The 20928-nt window shown below is 35.8% G+C and overlaps 2 protein-coding genes across 2 annotated transcripts; one reads left to right on the top strand and one right to left on the bottom strand.

The window, feature by feature from the left end:
- The first annotated feature begins 589 nt into the window (after positions 1 to 589).
- Positions 590 to 6510, top strand: LOC120628764 (cationic amino acid transporter 4). Its single transcript, XM_039897375.1, has 7 exons — positions 590 to 634; positions 861 to 1007; positions 1536 to 1784; positions 2487 to 3463; positions 3930 to 4146; positions 5036 to 5197; positions 5471 to 6510. The coding sequence occupies exons 2-7, from the start codon at positions 866 to 868 to the stop codon at positions 5689 to 5691; spliced, it is 1968 nt and encodes a 655-aa protein (XP_039753309.1). The 5' UTR covers positions 590 to 634; positions 861 to 865; the 3' UTR covers positions 5692 to 6510.
- A 5627-nt stretch (positions 6511 to 12137) lies between these two features.
- On the bottom strand, positions 12138 to 20762 carry LOC120628625 (acetyl-coenzyme A transporter 1). Its single transcript, XM_039897092.1, has 8 exons — positions 20616 to 20762; positions 20264 to 20491; positions 19489 to 19778; positions 18620 to 18977; positions 18070 to 18189; positions 17655 to 17837; positions 14060 to 14281; positions 12138 to 12856 (listed from the first exon to the last, which is right to left on the bottom strand). Exons 2-8 carry the CDS (start codon positions 20471 to 20473, stop codon positions 12689 to 12691), a joined length of 1551 nt encoding a protein of 516 aa, XP_039753026.1. The 5' UTR covers positions 20474 to 20491; positions 20616 to 20762; the 3' UTR covers positions 12138 to 12688.
- Between the last annotated feature and the right edge of the window lie 166 nt (positions 20763 to 20928).

Here is a 20928-nt window from a genome sequence, read left to right as displayed (position 1 = left end):
GATAATGTAATAGCGCGTTTAGGTTAAGAGTCTCTTGATATCGGGTAGTGTAATAAACGGTTAACGGCTAGATAGACAAAATTAGGTAGGTATATTAGAGAGGTATACATAATAATATGTTATCTCAAAACAAGTTCAATCTTAAGTAATAAAACGGTTGTTGGAGCAAGTAAAGAGAAGCGAGGTGCGCCCACCAGGCCCACTGAGATCAGTTATTGTACACTACGCAGTCATTCTCCTAGAATTCAGAGCGAACTATTTGTTTTGTAATCTATCACTGTAGATATGCATAGAACTGGTAATTAAACATAATATATGCAAGTATAGGTAATATTTCATCTATTGTGTTGCGTTAAAACTACGATTTGGGTATATTCAAAGAACTGTTAAACAAATTCCTTTGAAGCCGGCAATGCATTGGTTGCACATCTGGTGCTGGTGACATCCGGTGACCGGCTTGCTCGTTTTGTATAAAAAAACTCCTTTCGTATTTTCAGATTACATTACTCACATACAAAGTAGGTAAATAATGTTTTCATCTTCCCTCAAGAATCGATCGCATGCGCGCGCCGATTTTTCCAGCGCCTATCTCTGGGACATTGCAAATATCGTCAGCTGGCCACAAAATAAAGAGGTAAGTCACTCTTGTGCAGATTAGTAATAATAGATACAACTTAAATAACACTTAACGAATACTTACAAAGGTATAATTGAGTTCTTGGTAATTTTCAGTGTTTATAAGAGTGAATTATTTTTCAGTTCTATAATTACATTTTCATTGAAGTGATCATACAATTTTTTAATGCAAAGTACATAATGTTAGTACTTATAGTGTCTTGAAATTCGTTTTTTTTTTAAAGAAATCATGCCTGGAGCTAGGCATAAAATCCTGGGGCATGTCCTCTCAGGATTCTGTCATAAAATGAACAGACGTAAGCCTATTTATGGTGACTCCTTGGATACTCCGCTCAACCGCTGCCTTACTACTTTTGATATTACTTTACTCGGTAAGTATGTACTGTGTAAGAGTATATGCTTTCTTCCTTCCTGAAATTATTTTATTAAAATCATGTGGAGGATCATATTTTTAACCGTCTTACAAAAAAGGAGGAGTATGTAACTCAGTTCAGTAGTACCTATATTTTTTTAAATCTTTATATGTTTATTATCTCAGAAATCTGTCGTTTATAAACCGGTTTGTAAAAATGATTTTTTATGACTTTCACTCTTTTCGATAGCAAATGTTCAAGTAACTTTAAAAGATACTCAAATCACTATAGGTGTCCATATATATTTGAAGAGTTTCCTCATTTAATGGGACCCAATGGGAAGTATACCGTCAAAAAATACATCCCAATTGCGAACCTCCTCGTTCTTTTTAAGTCGGTTAAAAATGCAATTCACAATGAAGAATCAGACAAAAGCGGAATAATAATATCGCTTTTTTGTAATTACAATTAATTTATTGGCAGAATATGTATGTTGGATTATTTTGTTCCCATGTGCTGTAAGTTCATATCCAGGACTTATTTTAGGTGTGGGTCATATGGTTGGAGCTGGTATTTACGTCCTAACGGGAGCAGTAGCGCATAATATGGCTGGACCAGCGACTGCTCTTAGTTTCTTACTTGCTGGAATCACGTCTACTTTAGCCGCACTGTGCTATGCTGAGTTTGGCACCAGAATACCGAGAGCCGGCAGCGCATATGCCTACACTTACGTCAGTATTGGAGAGTTTTGGGCCTTTATAATCGGTTGGAATATCGTACTGGAATATATGATAGGTAAGTGATAGCTATCTTCTTATTTCCCTTATCTCACGCTTTATGGAGTTCGCGTTTGTCTCCAATTTAAAGACGTTCGTGGATTTGACATTTTTTTAAAGATCGGCCTTTGTTCAATCCCTGTGTGAATATTTTTGATGATGGATTAACCGGCTTTTGGCTTAAAGGGCTAAAGTTGTAATCACCTTTCAACGGAGAAGAGGTTAAGAGTATCTTACTCATTAGGTGCTATAACTTTGCCTTAATTACTTTAAGTCATCCACGTTAAGATCACCGCTGTACTCTTTTTAAATCGAGAGTGCAAGAAATACCTGAGTATTTTTTTAAATTAGGGAACAAATAAGAAATGAGATTCATCATCATTATCACTGCAACCGATTAACGTTCACTGCTGGACGTAGGTCTATTGTCGGGAGTTTCAAAATCCAGTATCCTGGGTCGCTTGTTCCCAGCGGCTCCCAGTGACTCGTTTGATGTTGCCTGTCCCGCACTGCTAAACGCACTGTTGGGGACGCACCAACACTGCGTTTAGCAGAGCGGGGTCACCGTTCCAGCACCTTGGGCCCCCAACGTATAGTTCTCCGTTGTTACCTACCTATTACTACTTCAGGGTAACTAGTTCTTCTTCTGATCTCCTCATTTGATCACTCCTAGAAACGCATAAGCCTTATAAAATAATTAATGAATGTGTTTTAATTCTAGGTGCTGCTTCAGTTGCCAGAGCATGGTCAGGATATTTAGATGCTATGTTAGATGGCGCAATCAGTAATGCAACAATATCTGTCACAGGCGAGCTTCATGAAACTCTGCTCAGCAAATACCCAGACGTTTTAGCCTTCCTCATATGCATTGTTGCATCTTTAATCCTAGCTGTAGGTGTCAAAACCTCCGCATACATTAATAATGGCCTTACGATTTTAAATCTTGCGGTAATCTCTCTCGTAATATTCTTAGGTTTTTATTATGCTGACCTTAGTAATTGGTCCGAGAAGAACGGTGGTTTTATGCCGTTCGGTTTTAGTGGAGTATTAGCGGGTGCGGCTACTTGTTTTTATGCCTTCGTTGGGTTCGACAGTATATCTGCATCAAGCGAAGAAGCCAAGGACCCTTCTCGCTCCATACCGATCGCAACTATTTTATCCATGGCCATGGTAGCTTTTGGTTACATACTCGTGGCAATAGCTTTGACTTTAATGGTACCGTACAAAAGTATAAATCCAGATGCAGCATTACCAGCTGCTCTGGGCGCTGTGCACGCAGATTGGGCTAAATATGCAGTAGCTGTCGGTGCAGTGTGTGGAATGACTACCACTTTGTTAGGATCGCTATTCTCATTACCTCGCTGCCTGTATGCTATGTCAGCAGATGGTCTGTTGTTCGGTTTCCTAAGCGATATGAGCAACAAATCTCAAATACCTATATCAAATCTGATCATATCTGGGTTTTCATCAGCTTTGATAGCTCTTTTATTCGATTTAGAAAAGCTTGTTGAGTTTATGTCAATCGGGACACTGTTGGCTTACACGATTGTAAGTGCCGCTGTGATTATTTTGCGATACCGACCTGCACCGCCAGAAGAAAAGGGCTTTGGTCCACCTCAGTTGGATTCACCTATTGACAGAGAAGACAGCTCTGCGACCGGCACGCCTGGGACTGACGGCGGGTCTTCTTCTTCGGAGGTAATATTCAGTATTTTTAGAAATTTCGGCTTTGCTTGCAAGACAATGTACCTATTGTGGATATTTGCGTTTTTCCTTGTTTCCTGTTCTAGTACACACTATAAGGTTTTAGATATTTTTAATTTTTTATAGTAACAATTGACAGACCGAGCAGATGACACACATGATGGTAAGTGAAAAACCATCGCCTATGAACAGAGCCACACTTGACAGGGCATCTCTCATATGGGAGAGAAATGTAGACCTTCCTAGGCGTGACGCTGCTAAAGATAGTAACGAGACCGAGTACTTAACTTGCACACCGACGCATAGGGGCTTCACAATTTCCTTAAATCGGGCAGATATTAAGAATTTCTTGAAAGAAATCCAAACAAATACCTAACAACTCTGGCCTTAAAAACCTAAAATAAAAGCGGACTAACTCGTAGGCATGAACTAGTAAATAAAAAAAATGCTAATTTGACAGATGTTTGAAGCCCTCACCGTGGGTAGATTACGCCCACAATACGCATGGTTGGAGCCGATAGCTGGTGGCCGAGCGCCCGGCAGCGCTGTCACAAGCTGCGTCTACACTTTCACAGCGGCTGCAGCGGCTTTATGCGCACACAACCACTTCTTAGCGGAACCTGCAGGACTGTGGGCGCTCTTGCCGGACTTCGTCCTCACATTTATTATTATTGCATGTACGTACCTATCTATCTTACTATACCTACATGTAATCGCTGCACGGACTTTATCCGCACACAACCACTTCTAAGCAGAACCTGCAAGATTCAGGGCCCTGTTGTCGCACTTTGCCCTGACCTTTTTATTAATGCATATAAAACCTACCTATCCTCGCTGATCTCTTAGAATAACACCGGACTGTACTTATTTAAATTTCAGTTTAAATTTTTGTCTCCATTTGTGTCGTTTGAGAGAAATCTAGAGCTATAGATATATAGATACCTAAAACTAGACGACGACGCTGCACGTATGACGCTCTTATGCAAGTGCCAAAATGGCGTCAATTAATTGGAGATAAGAAAAATAAGACAGCTTTTCCAGTGGTACTAAGATATGTCAAGGATCCTACAGTACAAATTTCTACAGGTACTGAAAACCAATATCTTGAAATCGTATTATACCTTTGTGGTTTACGAAAATATATGCAAAAGTTTTCCAAATCACGTTAGGTAAGTACTTAGACACTGAAAGAAAATGTAATAATTAATATCAGCGATTTTTTGGTTGTCCACCCCCGGTTTGTACGGTTCCGTACCCGAAGAATGCCAACGGGACTACAACAAGTCCCCGTATTCCGTCTGTTTGTCAGAATAATTAATTAGTATTTTGTAATGTCGTACGCGTTACAAGATAAAAATATAAAGTTGAAATTAGAAGTCCCTCATACAAGAACCCTGTTCTATTTAATGTTATTACATATTATAAGTGTTTCGTAGTACTAGGTACGGAAGCCTTCGTGTGTTGCAACATGAGTATTTTATTATTTTAAGTAGGTATGAAGGTAATCGGCTTAGTACCTATCCCTTTTCTTTTAGCCTTGTATATATATGTACATTACATTACCAGGTTTGGTGATAATATGGGCCCATCAGCAAAGTCCATTACGACTGCCGTTCCGTGTGCCCTGGGTGCCGCTTCTGCCAGCCGCCAGCGTTATGCTCAACGTGGAACTGATGGTCAATCTCAACGCACTTACTTGGGCACGTTTCGCTATTTGGATGACATTTGGTAAGTCATTTGGTAAACCTACACAAAAAAGCACTGATATCCATTTTCACCACTGGACACACTGGACTGACTATCCCTATACCAGTGACAGCTTAAATTTTGGCTCCATTTGAAACACCAAACGGAACATACGAGTGACTCTGGAACTAATAACAAAGTGTTTTTGCTAACTCAAATTTTAGTTCCTTGGATTCAAGCTAAATATTCTCAGGACTGGGGGTAGGCATCTTTGATTAACCTATAAAAAACTAAAATTACATTTTCATGTTTCAGGGTTTCTCCTGTATTTCCTCTACGGAATCCATCACAGCAAGTTGGGCGAGGGTGTGGCTGGTTTACTGTCTCGCTCGGGAAGTGGAACGGCCCACAGTTGGGGAGCAGTGGACAAGACCAGCTCGCTCGCAAGGCGCGTAGGACGATTAGGCCGCGGCAGTAAGAGTGATGACCGAAAACCTATTATTTCCGACGACGAACTTGCTCGAAGGGAACCGTGATTTTAAATGGCCGGTAAGAGATCTCGTGCACTAGTACGCCAAGTCTGAAACTCCTGGCCGCTTTAGACCAGATTTTTTATGAACTATTAATTCTTCTACAGCGTAATTTGTAGTTTGATCCAGTAGGATGCGTATTTCAGTACCTGGACAGGTAAGTTCACATGGACATGTAAGTGCTTAGCGTTTGTATTAGCGTCTGCGCCCCATAGCTTGACACGAGAACTATCTGGCACGCCATTGATTCCAACGTCCAGGATAACCGAGCACGAGATACTTTACTACAGGATATACTTTAAAATATTGTTCCCACGTTTTCATACTACGACAAAACACCAAGACGCAGTAAAAGTTCAAAAAGCTTCCTTAAGTAGTTGATAAAATATAATTCAGCCAACTGATATTAAAAGTTTGTCAACAACGTTTCAAGTTGCAGGAATAATTAAAGTTCCTCTAAGGCAAGAGTGAATAGGCATAATCAGGCTAGATAGCCGTCAAGCGAAAGACTATCTCATATTTATAAAAAAGACCAGACGAATTGGCCAAAGCGTCCTAACATCTTGGTGTGTTATCGAAATTAATAATCCTTTCCCTAAGACGTAAACTCACCATCCAGCCCCTTCTGCATATTCGAACGCTCAAATGCAGTTTGTTGATACGCTGCATATGGTTCAGGTGGATTTTCGGCGTTTGGACGTTGGGTGGCGCAAACATCAGAGGAGTTTGCGGCGTTGCATGGTCGCTTGCGTCCGTTGTTGTTGTTGTCTTGGAATACCTACTACTAATGTGCGAGATCTTTTCCTAATTGATACTACATATTTGAAAATATTTATTAGGTGTTTTTTTTTATTTTTTGGAGTAATTGCTATAGTTCAATATACTCGTATATAGTTTTTAATGTGCGGTCTAGTAGTAATACTTTAACTGAACCTGACATTCATATTTATTTAATGTTAGTTGAGAAGAATTATAAGAGATCCGAATCATCAGTGAATGAACTGGATTTCGTTAAAACAGTGTACAAGCGTGTTGTTAGTTTACAATAGTATTCTTTGATAATAATTTATTTCACAAAAATATTTTTTAATAATTTAATATTACTAAATACTTAGCTAAAATTAGTAAATATCCACAAGTAAAAAAGTATGGGGTTTCGTCATTAGTTTACAATTTTATTTTTGATAATTAATGCGAAAAAAATAATTTTTAAATAAGTTAATTAATGAGTAATATTTTTTTTATTTTTAAAATTGATGATACTGTCATGCACTTTTGTATGGATTTCGTCATTTAGTTTTATAACATATTTTTTGATATTTTTTTTAAATAATAATTTTGATATTGCTAAATAAATTATGTTTCTTAATATATACATGTAAATTACTACGTTGTATACATAGATATAGATTGTAATCTTCAAGGAAAAATAAGGCATTCCTAAAATATAATGTTTTATCGTTATGAAACCGATTCGGCGGTAAAGCTCGTAAACTGACACTTGACAGAGGAAAAAAATATAAAATCGTTTTTGTTTAATCACCTTAAATCCGTAAGAAAAAGGAGAAGTATGATAATACAAACACAAAATCGCACATCATATGGCAATAACCAGTGTGATATGGCATACACCCAGGAACTAAAAAGCAAAAGAAATTTGCTACTTTGGGTACATTATTTTTTAATTTTTAATAATAGCTCGACCGATTTCAATAATATTTGATTGGGACCACCTGGAAAATATGCCCTTTAAAACAAAAAAAATATTTTTCAAATCGGCTTAGAGTAATCGGGTAACATACATAAAATAAAAGACCGACCAATTGAGAACCTCCTCCTTTTTGAAATCGGTTTAAAATCGATTGGTGAAGTGAAATGTACGCCTAGGAATTTTCTTTGATCAGGCATAACTTACTAGGCATTGTCTTGTCCGTCTTACTACCGTTAATACTTGGTACATACGTGCAATGCGTTGTTTTCCTCATTTCTAGTACGCACTGTAAAGGTTAGGAATGTCTTTTCCCCCGTCAACTTACCTTACCTGTGATAGGAATCTTATTGGTAAGAAATACCAACTTAACAACTAATCCAAATATTTTTTAAATTTTGGTTTTATTTATATGGATGTGTGTTCACAAAAAAATGCACAAAAGCCGCCCAGTTTTGTGCCACATTCACCTATGTATTTTATTTATTGCGATGTTTATAAAAAACTTATTTAAAGTGGGTTTACAACTTAATTTTTTTGTCAAAAATATTGTTAATAACTTATTAAGAAAATAAATTACTACGTTAAGAATAAATGAAATAAAAAGCTTTGTTAAATAAATTTCAATTCTAGTTTATTTTAACAAAATTTTTGTCCACCACAAAAAAGTTATAGTAATATAATATTATCAACAATGATATTAAACAATTCATCTAAAATTTAGCATACCTATAATACAAATACTTAGTTATATTATATAATAAACGTACATTATGACATTAATTGATGTTTTAGCGACAATTGACAAGAATTTATTGCTTAGGTGTTTGTTATTTTTGCAACAATGTATTTACAGTGTACACGCACAAATAACAAAGTGCTTGGAACACGCACACCAATTAAATATAAATATTAAAAATACAACAAATTACCATTTTAGGCAATATGTATAACAGCACTCGATTGGATGGGGTGAATTTTCGGTCATTTTTAGTGTAAAAGGGGTGATACCTAGAGTAAGTTATTTTTCGTGTGTGTATGTATATTAACTCTTAATTTTATACACTTTTTTAATAATTTACCCCAGCTTTTCAGTCATTATTTTTTACTGCGTTTTCTCGGTTCATCCGTTCGCATTATTGTTAAAGGTTTTGTGGTTTGCGGTACATCGTTATCGTACATATTATATAAAAATATACCTTCCCTACAGTCTTTTGAGCATTTACATTGTGTTGTTTATTTAGCAGGGTAATGGGAAAGCTACAAATCATTTTCACTTTATTACAAAGTTAGGTTAGGATGGGTTGGGTTTCTAACCCAACCTAATGTAACTTTAGATTTTGGTTGGTAAATATGTTTTCGTTACAGCATAAATATTGAATGTTGCCAATTATGTGTTTATTTTAGAGATTTCAAAATGTGTGTTCGCATAAATGTACACTTATGGTTTTACAAATAAACGTAGAGTAATAGGATAGTTTATGCTGTGTTTGTTCACGAAAATGGCGTTGTCAATTGGAATGTGGTCAAACAATTAATAATTCAAAATTCATCTATTTCGAGTAGGCTTACTCCATAAGCACTTTTGGAAAGTCAAGTGTGTCTGTTTGTAGTGACTTTTACACCAGTTTCGAAAGCAGATTCTACCGAAATATATATGCATAGCTATCTGTAAGGCCTTTGGGTCTCAATTTCAAAGTACCCGCTGCTTTACAAACATGTTTGGTTTTTCGCATTGACTTGGTTAAACTGATGTAATTAACTTGAGTTTTAGGACATTAGGAGTTAAACGAGAATTGAAGAGTTCATTTCCAAAATGGGCTAAGTTCATAATAACAAAATAAAAGATAAATTATAACTACTTTTTAGTGTAATATTATTAGTTTGCAATAATAATAATATTTAAAAATACTGACTATTCCCAAAATAGTGCTTAGTCTCTTAACAAACTCTACCATGACAATAATTAAACGCACTCAGGAAAAAAAAACTGAAAAGATAATACATCCTTTTTTAAATAACATATAAACCATAAAAACATTTTTGTCATAGACGATAAATCAACAATATTGTAAAAAAAACTTTTTGAAATTGAACTCTTCAATAGTGATAGTTTTGAGATATTGAGATGAATGTGGCTTAACGTTGGTATATTACCTAGAGTGGTTTGTCACACTTGAACTGACTGCATGTTCACCCGTCAGAACGCAAAACGCACTGCACATTCTACGTTTCGTTGCAGGTTGCTAAATGTCTCAAAACTACCACAAATGGCTTGGGGAACCCAAGTTTCCGTTTAAATTTCCAATTCCAATCATCCAATTGTCCTGCGTAATATTTAAATATAGGAATGTTGTAATCTTATGAATTCTGATATAAGTTGATCCTAAATCGGTTTTTAATAGAATTGCATAAAAACGTTGTTAAAGGAGATCCGATAATAATGTACGGAGGCAGAATAGTACAAGAAAATAACGACAGTATAATTACGAACGTCTTTTAACATTTACCTAGATTTAATAGATGTATGGTAGGTCGTTAATAATTCCAGTACTATTCTGCATGGCCTTCCTTTATTGTTATATAAGTGTAAACTGTATATTTTAAGAAATGTTGATGTGTATATAAAGAACCTATAGAGAAAACTTGTTTTTTTTATTAATCCCTGTAATCAATACTAGTATTATAAATTATAGTGGTATTTTCCTCAACTATTTAGCACATTTAACCGCTATTGCAATAACCCCATGTGGAAATTCCTAATAACACTAAAGCCAATTAACTAAACTAAAATTAACATCATATTTTAGATAACCATACAAATTTGTTTACTCGCTTATTTATTCTTGGATACAAGTTCACCCTCGTATCTATACTAAGGTAAACATGTACAAGTTCAACTGCGTGTTTATTCTAGGATAACCATACCATACCATATGTTCACATAATATTTAATCTAGAATAACGATATACGTTCACCCGCTTTTTTAACATAGTATAACCATATACTTTCACCCGCGTTTTCACTTGTATCGCTAATGAATTTAATATAATGGAATTTGTACTTTCAATTGCAGAAATATTGTATCATTAAACTAATAAACTTATTTTACTATCACAACGATTATGTCGTATAGATTCTTCATTACTTTCTCAGGACTCATTAAACCTGATATTCTGATGACTCTTAGGGGATCTTGTTTGAGAAAGTTGTATTCATTTGGAAACTCAAAACGAATGGGGTTTAGTTTATCAAATAATTATTCGAATTGTGTCAGGGATTCGTACATGTTTCTTAGATTTTGGTAGTTAAATAATATAAATTACTTGTATTAGTGAAGGTCTTCATTAAAGGGACAGTTTAAATACACTACGAATTTATGTATCCAGGAGCATTTGTGTGTTAAAGTTATGAACATAAACACATAATAAATTGGTATAATACCATTATATTGTCCATAATCTTTTCTGGGCAAAAATAAAAAGATAAAATACAGGAAAAACGATGAAAAACAACCTCTCTCTTAGCTGAATTTTGTGAAAAAGAGGCAAAGTTGGATTGATTTTGATTGAGGTTGATTTTTAATAATATTTTAAAAGAAAAATAATACTAGTTAAAAGTAAAAGTAAAAAACCACAACGTTTCGGATATCTAGAATTTATTAAAAAGTTTTAATTTTCAATACATATCAAAAGAATAATGGATGTCAAAAATTTATGCTATTTATTTGTGCCCTTAAATTGAGGTTTCCTATTACAATTAATTAATTATTATTCATAGATTTTGTATTATTGGTTTCACTTTCACTCCAACACTATATTACATTAGCTAAACTTTAGAATTTAAAAAACCTGTTACTTTGCGATTCACCAAAATGCTGCTGTTAAAGTTAAAGCCCATACAATATATAAATTTATGTAACTATATACCTGGGCGTATATGAATTTTAACTTTTCTTTGCAGTTGCATAATAAAAATTCAAAACTGCCATGCTGTTAAAGTCAAAGCTCATACGTCCCTCCACTTAGTATTCACAAGTACTTTGTGCCAGACAACATAAAATTTTCATTTGGCGGTAAATGTAACATTCCTTTCACATCTTCATAGTCGAAATTTGAAAATTGTTGCAAAATGTAAAAAAAAGCACCAGCGAAGTGAGCACGTTAATAAAAATAAGAGGTTCTCGGAAACAAAATAGAAAGTAAAGTAGAAGTATAAGTGAAGTTACAGGGAGCGAACCGAGCGTAAAACATATTATTACTTCTGCCCAAGCTATAATTAAACCAACAGTCTAGCTTAGAAAAGCAAATTCCGCTTTTACTATCATATGCTTATGATTATACCTTTAAGTATACCAGCCATTCAATAACTTTTCAGAAATCTTTAACTGTCACAGCATGTTGTTTCAATACAACTTGGTAAACCATTGTCACTGTTAAATTGCGTCAATCTTTAGCCAACTTGTTAGAAAAGTACTCAATTGAGCAGCAGGTGGAATTTTTGACCTCGTTTTGATAGTTGGGAATATTTAATGATCATAATTTAATGAATTTAACTAAACATTATTAAAAATTTACACTTATAACATTAATTAAAATATCACTTGCTTCGACTGTGAAGGAAAACATCGTGAGGAAACCTGCATGCCTGAGAGTTCTACATAATGTTCTCAAAGGTATGTGGAGTCCACCAATCCACACTGGGCCAGCGTGGTGAGCTACGGCCTTAACCCCTTCTTAATAATGGGTAATGGGTCGATATGATGAGGATGTTGAACTAATATAACAAATTTATAAGAAGAAAGATAATTCAATTTAAATTACGAATAAATAAACGTCGAATGACATAATTGTTAGTCAACCAACGAGACAGTTAACATCAGATCGAGAGTTGGTAGTGAATTGAATGTGCAATTGTTTTTAATTTGACGGATGAGGTTTCAATATATACTCACAATTATGATCATTTTAAAGCCCAAAATAACAGGCCCATCCGGGTCTAGTCAGATGGTCTTTGATGTCAATGGATTTAACTAAAGATAAGATTTACTTAAGATAATTCAATTTGAACTATGAATAAATAAACATCATGGCTATAATTTAATTGATAAGTTTTTGGTATAAACTCACCCTTACGGTCGGCGTTTGCCCAAAGTCTCATGGTTATAAAGGTCTATTCACATCAACCAAAAATTTTATGAATTTTGGATGCTCATTTATTCATAATAAAGTTACGAGTCACATCATATCACGTTTAAACCCTTAAACTCAGCTATATATTAATGTAAATCAGTCTTATCTGTTCCGGCCTATCTGCCAAGCTGAGGCCGGTAGTCGTTGTAACCGCTTGATAGTCTTCTTGCCCCACTGTAGCCACAGGAAGCCGGCCACGAGGCAGAGCACCACTTCTATGTAGAACCCATCAATCTGTATATTGCATGTACCTCCATTGTTTTTACACACCTGTAACAATTCATCATCATCAGTATATTAATGTACCACTGCTGGCCACCGGCCTCCTCTCGTTTAGAAGAGGCGATTTAGAGTACAAATTAAAACCCCCTACGTCGTTTCAATGTATGGTATGGCGTATTTATTTCATTAGATATACCTACGATACACTGTATTGTCATTAATACTTTTAAATTATACTGTATAGTCCGAGTACAGTTATCACTTACAGGCAGTGGCGTGCATAGAGGGTATTCACATGGTATGCAGATGATGCAAAATGAAGAAAATCTCCAGTACGAGTTATAAATACTTAAAGGTAGGCTTTTTATAACTTTTACAATGCCTATCCTTGAGTTTTTCATAACTAGTACTGGAGATATTCTTAATTTTATATCATCTGCATACCCTGTGCATACCCCTCTATGCACGCCACTGCATACAGGTATACACAAAATTGAAGTTAGGCCGGTTAAAAGTAATTAAATTAATATTAAACAAATAATAAAAATTAAAAAAAAATAGGCCATCTTTAATTCTACTTTAAAGCATTTAGCTTTCGGATAAGGTGTCATGAAAAATGACAATGGCAGGGTTTATTCATTTAAAAACATTAGTAATTTGGTTAATAGGGGAAAATTGGCCTATGTTGGTATTGGAAAATTTATTATTATCACTAGCGGTTTCCTGCGACATCATTCCATACCGTCTAAGTTTTTTTTTTTCTATACAGACATCCACTGTTCTAACACAGTTTCCCTAACCGATTGCAGGCACTCAGTGGTCGTCCATCTCCAGGGAAATTTTCTGTCTATTCCCTCACTTTCATAGTCTGAAGGGTCGGCAGCTAAGAGCCATGTTGCTTCTTAAATATTTTCAAATGACAATGTGAGATGGTGATAACAAAAAGAACACCCGACTGAGTTTGTTATTGGCTTCTTCTTAGACCAGCGAACGTTTGGAATCCTCGTAGCTTTAGTATTTACGAATGTAGTTATCGGCATCACTACTCACCTCTATTTGTCATGAACGCATCAAAGTGCCATCTATGTGCCTATTTAAATAGAGAAGTATTTGCCTTTGACTTGACCAGAACGTGATCAGGCGAAGGCGCAGCAACTACACGTGATATACTTCGACCGGCCGTAACGCATCGCCCACCCGTGTTAGGTTAGGATTGCGGTTAAATAAAAAAAATGATAATACAACACTAACGTCTGTTTCTTGCTGTGTAGCACATGTGTTATCAGTCAACTCCGGCGCACTGCAAGTCTTGTATGTCAAATGGTCTATGGCCCATAGCGCAAGCGTGTTAGGCCAGTTGGTCCCCAGGTTGGACACAGTGTTCAGCAGCGTCATATACGTGCCGCCCACGGCTGGATCCGACACTTTGGCGAAGAAAGCCATCACTGCCACGAACATGCAGTATAGGCAAGTCTGAAATTATGAAATTAATTGTTTTTCACTTTTGATGTGTAACATCAATATCCGGAGGGTAAACCTGATTTTTAGCGTGGCGACACAGGCCGCGGCGTCGCATCGCCACGCTGTATGATAGAATATATTATGTACTATACGTTGATGTAACTACTTGAGCTGTCACCTTTTTAATGAAATTTTTGAATTAAAACATTTTGTATATGAAGAAAACAAATGTATATTAAATAAACAGTCATCATTTTCTGGAGAAAATTCGTAATATTGTATTTTTTTATTAGTAATATATTTAGTTCCTTTCATAATCTGTACTTTTGTGCGTATTACTTGCACAAAATAATTTCGTTGTTTCACATATGGCAGGCGTCCCGTAACGGCTCAAATTTCTCATCTCAGCAGCCACGACCACTCTGCCATGAGGGCACGACTAAGAAGAAGACAAGTTAGCCCTTGACTGTAATCTCACCTGGTGGTAAGTAATGATGCAGTCTGAGATGTTAGCGGGCTAACCTTTTAGGATGCATGGTAGTCATACACCTAATCGGTTACTACGCGACATCGCACCGGAACACTAAATCGCTTATCTACGCCTTTGTCGGTAGAGTGGTAACTAGCCACGGCCAAAGCCGAGACCAGAGAAATTTCAAAAATTATAAATTCCCTAATTCCACTGCCGGGAATCGAACCCAGGAGCTCCGATTATTACAGAGCTACAACACTGAGCCAACCTGACCTCCCTGGCGCAACGGTAAACGCCTTGAATTACGGTAGGAGGATGAGGGAATTTGGGAATATAAATTCCCTTTTTCCTCATTCCCGAAATTTCTCTGGTACGATATCGCATAAAAACCTATTAGGGGTATGGGTTTAATATATCAGCTATACCCCTAACAGGTTAGCCTGTTACTATCTTAGACTGCATCATCCAGCAGCAGGTGAGATTACAGTCAACGGCTAACTTGTAGTGGAATAAAATATAAAAATTAAATTATTAGTTTTTAATTCAAACAAAACATAGTTTGCATACTCATTTATAGTATTCGTAGTGTTTCGTAAATAGGATATTGGCATTTTCTCAAAAATATATTATTAATACGTCTCGTATACAGGTCGCAAGTGTAATTTTAAGCAAGTTTGGTATGTTTCCTATACAAGTCGCAAGTGGCTTTTATGCAAGTTTAGTACGTCTCGTATACAGGTCGCCAGTGTCTTTTATGCAAGTTCAGTACGTCTATATACCGGTAGCAAGTGTCTTTTATGCAAGTTTAGTACGTCTCGGGTATAGTTCGCAAGTATCATCTATGGAAGTTTAGTACGTTTCCCATACAAGTCGCAAGTGTCTTTTATGCAAGTTCAGTACGTCTCATATACAGGTCGCAAGTGTATTTTAAGCAAGTTTAGTACGTTTCCTATACAGGTCGCTAATGTCTTTTATGCAAATTTAGTACGTCTCATATACAGGTCGCCAGTGTCTTTTATGCAAGTTCAGTACGTCTATATACCGGTAGCAAGTGTCTTTTATGCAAGTTTAGTACGTCTCGGGTATAGTTCGCAAGTATCATCTATGGAAGTTTAGTACGTTTCCTTTACAGGTCGCAAGTGTCTTTTATGCAAGTTCAGTACGTCTCATATACAGGTCGCAAGTGTATTTTAAGCAAGTTTAGTACGTTTCCTATACAGGTCGCTAATGTCTTTTATGCAAATTTAGTACGTCTCGTATACAGGTCGCCAGTGTCTTTTATGCAAGTTCAGTACGTCTATATACCGGTAGCAAGTGTCTTTTATGCAATTTTAGTACGTCTCGGGTATAGTTCGCAAGTATCATCTATGGAAGTTTAGTAGGTCTATATACCGGTAGCAATTGTCTTTTATGCAAGTTTAGTACGTCTCGGGTATAGTTCGCAAGTATCATCTATGGAAGTTTAGTACGTTTCCTATACAAGTCGCAAGTGTCTTTTATGCAAGTTCAGTACGTCTCATATATAGGTCGCAAGTGTATTTTAAGCAAGTTTAGTACGTTTCCTATACAGGTCGCTAATGTCTTTTATGCAAATTTAGTACGTCTCGTATACAGGTCGCCAGTGTCTTTTATGCAAGTTCAGTACGTCTATATACCGGTAGCAAGTGTCTTTTATGCAAGTTTAGTACGTCTCGGGTATAGTTCGCAAGTATCATCTATGGAAGTTTAGTAGGTCTATATACCGGTAGCAAGTGTCTTTTATGCAAGTTTAGTACGTCTCGGGTATAGTTCGCAAGTATCATCTATGGAAGTTTAGTTCGTTTCCCATACAAGTCGCAAGTGTCTTTTATGCAAGTTCAGTACGTCTCATATACAGGTCGCAAGTGTATTTTAAGCAAGTTTAGTACGTTTCCTATACAGGTCGCTAATATCTTTTATGCAAATTTAGTACGTCTCGTATACAGGTCGCCAGTGTCTTTTATGCAAGTTCAGTACGTCTATATACCGGTAGCAAGTGTCTTTTATGCAAGTTTAGTACGTCTCGGGTATAGTTCGCAAGTATCATCTATGGAAGTTTAGTACGTTTCCTATACAAGTCGCAGGTGTCTTTTATGCAAGTTCAGTACGTCTCATATACAAGTCGCAAGTGTCTTTACAGCAAGTTTAGTACGTTTCCTATACAGGTCGCTAATATCTTTTATGCAAATTTAGTACGTCTCGTATACAGGTCGCAAGTGTCTTTTATGCAAGTTCAGTACGTCTCATATACAAGTCGCAAGTGTATTTTAAGCAAGTTCAGTACGTTTCCTATACAGGTCGCCAATGTCTTTTATGCAAGTTTAGTACGTCTCGTATACAGGTCGCCAGTGTATTTTATGCAAGTTTACTACGTCTCGTATACAGGTCGCCAGTGTCTTTTATGCAAGTTTAGTACGTCTCCTATACAGGTAGCAAGTGTCTTTTACGCAATTTTAGTACGTCTCGTGTATAGTTCGCAAGTATCTTTAATGGAAGTTTAGTACGTCTCGTACACAGGTCCCAATTGTCTTTTATGCGAGTACAGTACGTCTCGTACTCAGGTCCCATGTGTCTTATAAGTGAGTTAAGTACGTCTCATATACAGGTCGCAAGTGCAATTTAAGCAAGTTTAGTACGTTTCCTATACAGGTCGCTAATGTCTTTTATGCAAGTTTAGTACTGTTCGGATACAGATCGCGAGTGTCTTGTACGCAAGTTTAGTACGTCTCTTGTAAAGGTCGCAAGTGTCTTTTACGCGAGTATAGTACGTCTCGTACACAGGTCCCGAGTGACTTTAGTGCAAGTTTAGTACGTCTCATATACAGGTCGCAAGTGCCTTTTATGAAAGTTTAGAATTCTTGTTAAAAATAAATAATACAATAAAAAATGTCTGACCTGGTGGAACACGTAGAGTGCCATTAAAATGCAGAGGTAGAAGTAGGATGGGCCTGAGTCCCCTAATAGAGTTGGGGTTAACGCCACAAGGGCAGCGGACAATGGTCCGACTAAAAGCCTTAGTGGGTATGCTCGTAGCCATAATGATAATGGTGCTGGTCCCGTTGTGTGTTTAGCCAGGATCTAAAAAATAGTTATACAATTAATCTATACTTATAAAATAAATGCACAATTTTTACCTATGAACGAGTCAACCATTACACCAATATTGATGTAATTTTGCACAGAGATAGCTTGCATTGCATGAGTTTGCGGAATAATAGTCAAAACGGCAATACTGTCTCCATTTAGTTGTGATTAGTATTAATTGCTTGTATAAATTAATACATTTTCATTAATTTGAATTTATACATACCACAGGCATGATGATTTGAACAGGCACTAAAGGCACAGCTAAAAGTGCCAAATCTTCACGTGGAACTCCGGCCTCTACAAGTTTCAAGCCAGATACTGCATCACTGGCACTAAACCCAAGCTGAAAATTGAAATAATAATATTGAAAATTAAATATGAAGACTGATACTTTCTACCCACTGTTTATTATTATTGGCTAGTCCCAAATGGTTAAATATTAAATGTACAATAAATAGGCTTGCTTGTAATAATTGTCTAAAGATACATCTCAGAAAAACAAATTTAAAAAAATTCAAGAGGTTGATTCAAATAAAATTCAATTATGTACAATAAGCATTTATACAATGTAAATAATTTATCTTGTACATTGTCTACATCTCATGTACCCATTGATTTATGCCAGAAGTAAACAATCACAGAGTGCCGAATAAGATTGTACTACAATATTTAATCAGCAATCTGAAGATTTTGAATTATCATTTTGGACAGTAATCTCTTCCAATAGTAAGTAACACTTGATATGCCTAGAATTATATGAAATTATATATTACCTTAGCTGTAAATAGCACCAATGCCAGAGTCCGGACAGCTGGAAGCTTCACAATTGTATAGAGTTGCTTGTATGCATTTACAATATCCTTCATTCCCTTCACTTGACTTTCGTTAGAACTAACAGTGTCATTAGCTTCATGTTTGAATATTGCAATTATAGTAGTAGTGACAATAAACACCCAGCCCCAGAACAAAAGGAAACTAGACAAAGTCACTAGACCTGTATCTTCAGGTACTGTCCTTAAGTATTTATTACAAAAATAGGGAGATTCTAGAGCTAAAAATAGTACATATCCCAGGAAAAATCCTGCCGTTTGTCCCACTGTGTTGCATGTAGATGCATGTCCTACATTACACCTGAAAAATAAGTTATTTATGATACACACTATCTCATTGGCCTAGTTGATGTTATATATATGATTGCTGAGTAGGGACAAAAATTCTAATGATGGTTTTCTGTTAAGAAATTTGCAATCTCAGGTAGGACATAGTCAATTGGCTTTTAAACGATCATTTTCATTTACAATGACAATTATCATTAGAACCTACACACTAGCATAGGAGTCACATGGAGGATTTTAACTCAAGTATGATGATTTATTACTTAAAACTTTTAAAAACTGTTAACAGTTAAGGCAAGCTTAAATAGGTAGCACCTTATCTAAGGCATAAATTAGGCAACCGTTCACCAATAGTTATCACCTAAGAGGTGATGAAACATTTTTTTTCTTTACACATCACCAATCATTAGGCATTTGATTTAGGCAATACCTAGGTTTAGTGAAAACGGGCATAATAAAACATTGTTGGGGAAGTATAGCAAATAAAAATGTGCTAGGCAATAATATAAAAATTTAAACAATATTACCTTTTCAGCATAGTGAGGGCCCATCCGTCTACAGCAATATCTTGTGTGGCAGCTAAAAAGTTAAGCATCAGAAATGACATGGTAAGAATCATCATTGATGGGGGTTCGCTTTCTGAGCCAAGCCAGCTTGTGACACTGCTCGACATGATTATCATGAAGATTCCAATTAAATACTGGACTGGAACTAACCATGTCTTCCGCCGACCAAACTCTGGCCAAAACATTGCATCTACTATTGGTGCCCATAGCAATTTTACACTGAACGGCCAATTCACAAAACTAAATTCAGCCTGCAAAAAATAAAATAAACTTATTTAAATGATTTCAAATTTCTTCAATTGGATTAGTTTACTTAGTTAGTTTTCTATTAATATACATTGGAACAGAAGTACTCCAACATCATAAAATCATTTTTTGTTAGAGTCTGAATAATGGCTAATACCATGATTGATGTTGTTATGCTTTTGTAAAAAAATTGTCATTTAAAAAAAAACTTTATTATGTCAATATAAACTAATCTCAACAATTTCTACATTATAAGGAGTTTTTTATTAAATTATATAAACAAAAAAATTATTTACATCATCATCAGCCTATTAACATACTACTTCTGGGCACTTTTTCACTCATTAGTTTCAACTTTTAACAGAAAAACCAACACTTAATTATCCACCTCTACCCCGGAATACAGGACCTCATTAAATTCTGATATAAATACAAACTAGACCAATCTATATCCTGTATGATGTTATATCCGATTTTCAATATTTTGTACCTGTTGTGTGTATGTTATGCCTCGGTTCTGCAACAACATCGGGATCGCCCCCGCAAGCCCTAATGGAATACCTTGGAGTGTATATAAAAATAATAATACTGATATATTAAGTTCGTCTCCTTTTATGTTACTTTGACTGTTGTTTGAAGGATCTCCATTCTCAAGCAATTCTTCTTTATCAAGAGAACGTTTCCTTTTAGTCAGCGACATTATTGCGGTTTGTATAGCCTATAAAAAATAATTGAAATTAATTATGGTACTTATTCCGCATTTCAATAATTTCAAAACCAAAAGTTTTAACACGTCAGTGAATTACAAAATTGGCTATTATTATTTTAATAGTATTTGGTACCTTAATTTTCACTGGTTCTAGCGTGCTGATAACACTGATAAAGGAATGAACCAGATTTTCACTTAAAGAAATAGAGTTCCTCTTAGTTACTTTTTAAAATATCATATTTTTATTTAGCAGTAGCACACGACGACGGACAGGGACGACGGCGACGACACACCACATTCCACAGATTATTAAATGTATGGCAATTGTCACATTTGGTTGTTTTTTTTCTACTAAAGAGCAGTTGGTTCAAACCATGACAAATAAAGGGGCATTAACACGAACAACATGATTTATTGGGAAACATTGAAATCAAAATTGATTTCAT

The sequence above is a fragment of the Pararge aegeria genome, chromosome 13 (assembly GCF_905163445.1).
Source record: "Pararge aegeria chromosome 13, ilParAegt1.1, whole genome shotgun sequence".
Taxonomy (NCBI): Eukaryota; Metazoa; Arthropoda; class Insecta; order Lepidoptera; family Nymphalidae; genus Pararge; species Pararge aegeria.
The sequence above is the reverse complement of the archived record's forward strand: the minus strand, read 5'-3'. Positions and strand labels throughout refer to the sequence as shown.